At 35.9% G+C, this 5,665-nt stretch overlaps 1 protein-coding gene across 1 annotated transcript; it reads right to left on the reverse strand.

The window, feature by feature from the left end:
- Positions 1-1,694: 1,694 nt before the first annotated feature.
- On the reverse strand, positions 1,695-4,500 carry LOC104585625 (transcription factor bHLH94-like). Its single transcript, XM_010242568.3, has 3 exons — positions 3,791-4,500; positions 2,418-2,846; positions 1,695-1,949 (listed from the first exon to the last, which is right to left on the reverse strand). The coding sequence occupies exons 1-3, from the start codon at positions 4,190-4,192 to the stop codon at positions 1,854-1,856; spliced, it is 927 nt and encodes a 308-aa protein (XP_010240870.1). The 5' UTR covers positions 4,193-4,500; the 3' UTR covers positions 1,695-1,853.
- Positions 4,501-5,665: the final 1,165 nt, after the last annotated feature.

Below are 5,665 nucleotides of genomic sequence, written 5' to 3' on the forward strand. Positions count from 1 at the left end.
AATTTTGTATTTATTTTTTCGATGCAAAATTCATACTATTAATAAGTGTAAAATCTTATATTTTTGTATTATTTTATATGTATTTATTTTTTCGAGCCTTGTTAATTGGAAATGAACCCATTTTCATTCTCTCTCTTTTTTTTAATTTTTTGGATGGTAACTGGTGGGTCCAATGCTGTAAGGCTAAAACAAAAATTCTATATATGGTTAGAAGATGTCCAATCATGCTGAATTAAGATGTCAAGGCCCATCACCCATCTGGTGGTGATGAATTAGGGCATCAGACAGAGAGAGAATGGCAAATTGTGATCCGGCTAGGACAATGGCAACTTGTGTTTTCTAACCTTCTGGCCCCTATTTCTACAACCATTCACTTGCATTCAGTCGCTCCTAATTACTAATGCAATAGCTTATCGATCTTTTCTACATGCTTAAATCATCTTGGTCATGGTTTACTTACATTTTTCAAAAAAAAAAAAATCACTTTAATTTTTCATGAATTCAATTATATACACTTAAATTTCACAAATGCTATCTGGTCATCCTGAATTATGTTAAATTTCAAAATATCGCAATGTATCAATGTGTATCGTACGGTACGTATCGGTTTTATGTTCAAACATTCTAATCCCACCTACCTTATGAAATGCCCCATAAGCAAAAAAATAAAAAATAAAAAATAAACTATATTAAAATATCCTTTCTTTTCTAGATGCATTTTGTATGGACTATGGATGTGTACTCCTTTTGATTGCCCAACAACCTTGATAACTTTACAGCCATTCTTAATTATATATCTTTTTTTCCCTTTCAGAAAGATTTGTGGATGTGTTGCTTCTAACTGCTGAATCTGTTTTAATAATCATGGCCTATAATTGATATATTATAAAACGAGTTTGGGCAGTTTCAAGTCTAGACTAGCCCTCTAAAGAACTGCCCTTTTGATTCCATAAGTTTTACATACTTTCCTCAGTGTCAAAGTCCAGCTATTAAACCTAGTAATTTTATTCCTAGGTTTAATTCTAAATACTTAATTAGTGGCAACTCCCCCTTATGTTAAGTTTGTTTTCAACCTAAATTAAGTGGGTTTTCTAACAAGTGTGTGCAGTAATTATGAGGTTTTTTTATAATTATATAATCAATCAGGTCAAGTTAATTAAGCCCCAGTTTTAGATGCTTAGGTTAGGCCTACATGATGCCATCCAGCTAGCACAATGAATTAATGCTGTTTTGGTGTGCTTGTTGAGATATTCTGTACATTTCAATATATACATGGTTAAAGAATTCCAGGAATTAGCACATTAGAAATTAATTAATTAGATGATTATGAAAAGAGAGAGGCAGGGTGGGAAATTTGCAAAAAGTATGAAGGGTATTGTTGGCACTGAAAAGTTTGTGAGAACTCTTCTGGCCTCTTCCCATATATCGCTCATATAACCAGCAAAAGAAACAATGAGTAAAACTAAAATAGGGAAAAAAGGGGGGGAGGTCATTTGCTCATAGTGGAGTTTCTACTTTCTATATATGAGTGCGTGAGATATTCAATATCTCGTGAGATTTATTCACAAAAGGTCGGTATTTGAGCACTTCATCATTCCTGTAAGGCTGTAATTTCAATTTTCAATGTTGAGAGAGTAGAAAAGGAATGAGATAAAGAAGAGGTAAAAACAAACAAACAAACAAACAAACAAACAAACACAAATAATGCCATATCTATTTCTGCAAAGAAAGAGCAACGAAAGGTACTGCAACATTTCTTGACATAGGGAAACCTTTAGAGAAGAAAAGAGGGAAGAGGCATTTTCGTAATTCCAGCTTGGCTACAAGGGCATTTTTGGGTGTCTACTTTTCTGTCAAGCTAAGGTAGCTTCCTCGTCAATTATTCTGAGCATGTGGTGCACTGCACCCGCTATGTCGTCTACCGAAGTCAGGTGGCATCCTTCCTCCACCTGCAATGAGAATGTTGAATCAGAAGTCTAGGCAAAGACCAAAAGCCTTTAAATACACCAAAAGATACCAAAACCAAGAGAATACAAATTTAGAATGTAGTTGCAAAAGTGGGGAAACATCTCCTTTTAATATTCCAATACCTCATTTTTCTAGTAAGATTGGGACTAGTAAACTACCCCAAATAAACTGACAAAAAAATGCAATTACGTGGGTTACCTCTATCTCTGTATAAGATGCATGACTGAATATTGCATTAATTACATACAATAATAAGATGATATACATATATTTAGTCATTTAGTACTCTCTCTCTCTCATTCCTGTTTTATATATATATATATTCTTTTATTCCGGGTTCAAGTTTGGGATTCGATTGGTCACCTGAATTGGGAGTGGGAATTGAGCCTTTCATTATAGACAGAAGAAAATGCAGGTTGCAAAGCCAGAGATTAATAATATATACATACCTTGGCACTGAAGGAGTAAAGCACCAAAGAGTCTAAGGTGGTGGTGACATTTAGGTGGAGGATGGAGAGGTGAAGCGTCTGGAAACCGACAACCATCTTGAACAGCTGCCTGGGTCTCCACCGCGTAAGGACTCGGAGGTTTGCGTGGGTCTCAACCAAAGTGACCTCGATATCGGCAATAGCCACTCTGTTGTCTTGTGGATACTCTCTGGGCGCTTGGCACCATGAGTACTGAGGGTAAGTGAAGAACTGCACGAAAGGAGGATCGATAAAGTTATTGGAGTAGTTGTTGCTGCTGCTCCTGTTGTTATCAAGGGGTCCTTCTCTTTGTTGCAGTAGTTGTCGCTTTTGGACCTCAAGGAATTGAAGGAGTTGCTCAAGTTCCTTCACAAATTCTATGGCACCACCCACTATGGAAGCTTGGTCGCCCTACAAAAAACAAAATTGCAAGCTAAGAGATTCCTTCCTTCTTTAATATTTAACATGGGTCCTTATCAGGGTTAATTAATAATGGCGCTCGCTGTATAATTAATTATTAAGACCCTTTTTTTTTTAATTTGTTCTATCATTTGTGGGTTTTGTTTCAATAACTAAAGACTGTACTTATATATCATTTGCCCGGTGCCCACTTCTACTAGCTAGAGTAATAAAATACACCAAAAATTTAACCAAACGAAGTGATACAGTAAAAGAAATAAAAATGATAATGCTCAAATTTAATCATCTCTAATAATAGACTGTGTTATATAAATAAAGATAATCTAACATGATTGGATGGTACATTCTATAAACCAACATAAAGCATGTGGTTATGTTGGGAACTCTTGAAAATCAGAACACAAATTACGAAGTAATTTATACACGTTTCAGCCTGTTAAGCAACAAAAAAGAAAAAGAAAAAGGCCCAAACTTCCAGGGTGAGATTCCAAAGCTTCATTTGGTTCTGAATTCTGATTTTCGAAAGCTTTCTTCTCACCAAAATATCAGAACTATAGCTCCACTTATATTACATTCAGTGGGATATAAAAGAAAAATTCTTACACATGTCATGTATGCATAAATATTTTACATATATAAATATTTTTTTTATTAGTTTAATTGCATAAGTATATGGAAATTGAAAAGGGTGTATCAGTTTTAAGTAGGTATTATTTGCCTCTAAGGTCGAAACCTTCTGTTTTCAATTTTCTGTAGAGAGACTAGTACTCCAAGATGAAAACTTGAAGAAATTAAAAGAAAAGAGAAAGGATATCTATATACCTTAATTCTTAAAGAAAATTTGGAAGAAAAGAATGGAAATAGAAGATGCATGGAATGGTTTCAACTGCAACAGATTATGAAAGAATGAGGGGAAAGGAGTATGGAGACCCTACCCTTTGTATGTAAGACTCAGGCATCAACGAACGTAGAACAGCGAGATGCTCATTCATCTGTTTCCGACGGTTTCGTTCCACAGCAATGTGTGTCATCCTCTGTGTCTCCGCTTCTTCCTTGTTCTTGCAAACCCTCGGCTTTCTCCTTCTCTTCCTTCGGCCTTGTGTGGTTGTCGCTGAATTCGATCTTCCATCAGTGGCTACCGAGGCGAAAGGGTTCCGACGCATCATTGGAGAGGACCCCTCGAAGGTCGGATGGAGTTCTAGTGGTCGAAACCCATCGAAATGCAGGTTACTTCCGACCCCATCAGAGACGATTTTGTTCTTGGGTAAGAAACCAGAAGTTATGGTGTCATAGTTGAAGTTGGAGAGATCATTGGAAGAAAGCGCCTCTAATGCCATTGATGACTTCAGATGAGAAAACTTGATCACTACACCAGTGATCAAACTTCACTTAGCTCGACTAATAAACTTCTTACAAATGAATAAAGACGCTGCAAACCTTGAGTATCAAAACCAGGCTTTTCATATCCCCAAACTCACTATAGTTCATGAGAGAGAGAGAGAGAGAGAGGTGGGGATGTGAGAACTCAGAAATGGAGAAGTAAGACTGTTAGGGTAGGAAGGAAATAGAGGATGCACGTGAGAGACCCAGTAAAAGGAGTAGTGCTTTTCTGCTTCAAAAAGTGAGGGAAAAAGAAGAGGCTCCCATCATCCTTTTGGTTTCCCAATTTCATAGATCTTGTCAACACTGTTGACAGTCTCTGAACTTAAAGGTGGGGACCCAAATCTATATAGAAATATGCATAAAAACAACAAAACAAGCTGGTAAAAGCTACTCTCCACAATTAAATAATTTCTTGGGCATGCAAGAAGTCACTGTCTCACGTACACAAAATATAATTTAAAAACAAAAACAAAAATATTTCGTTTATCCCCAATTCGCCATAGTTGAGTAGTGTACCGGAAAATCATCACTCATCAGCAAGGACCGTTTGGTAACCGATGAAGTGGCTGAACTGAATGACTTATTCACATGGATTGCTTGTATTGTCACCAAAAACGGGATTATTTAATTCAACAAAAAGACAATAACCATCTCCGGTATTATATACATAGATCCGCAAAAGTCATACTAATATATATATATATATATATAATAAACGAATCTAAAGTAAATGCTTGAATAGATGACTTTTTCTAGGCAGTTGATGAAAGATTATTTTACTACTCATTTTTAATCCTAAATATAATAGTAGTAATTAAAGCAGCTTAGCATAGCTAATCGTGTACTGCCCCGTGGTCTACAGATAGTTAGGCAGAGATTCCAAATTAAAAAAACATAGTTTATACTGATTGTCGTATGATCCAGCACAAATAATTAAAACCTACAAGTGATTGAGACTCCGAGGAGAAAGTACCCTTATGGTCAGCACTGATCATACCAATCAAGAGAGAGAGAGAGAAAGGCTCAAGCTTAACCCGAAAAGAAATGGGTTCTACCATCTTTTACGGAAGCAATACAGTGCCCACTTGGTTTATTTAGTGTCTCCAACCCGTCACGTTTGACCCGACCCAACTGGTTACGCAATCAGACATAAAACTAACTAGTTCATTTCATGATTCTACAAGGATGGTGATGGTGATATAATTATAAAGTAAGTAAATAAGAGCAAGCCAAAAAGAAATAATAAAAAAAATTGAAAGACATCATAATCAGCATTTCCCAAAAACAAATTCTTGTAATTTGAACAGTTATATTCCCAATGGAATGTGTGTAGCTTTTTGTTTTGCCAAAAGTAACCATTAACCTGAAAATGATAATAGAATAAAATAATGAGGAAAGCTGAATGTGAGAGAGAAAACAAAAAGAAG

This window comes from Nelumbo nucifera, chromosome 1 (genome assembly GCF_055504915.1).
Source record: "Nelumbo nucifera cultivar China Antique chromosome 1, China Antique-T2T, whole genome shotgun sequence".
Taxonomy (NCBI): Eukaryota; Viridiplantae; Streptophyta; class Magnoliopsida; order Proteales; family Nelumbonaceae; genus Nelumbo; species Nelumbo nucifera.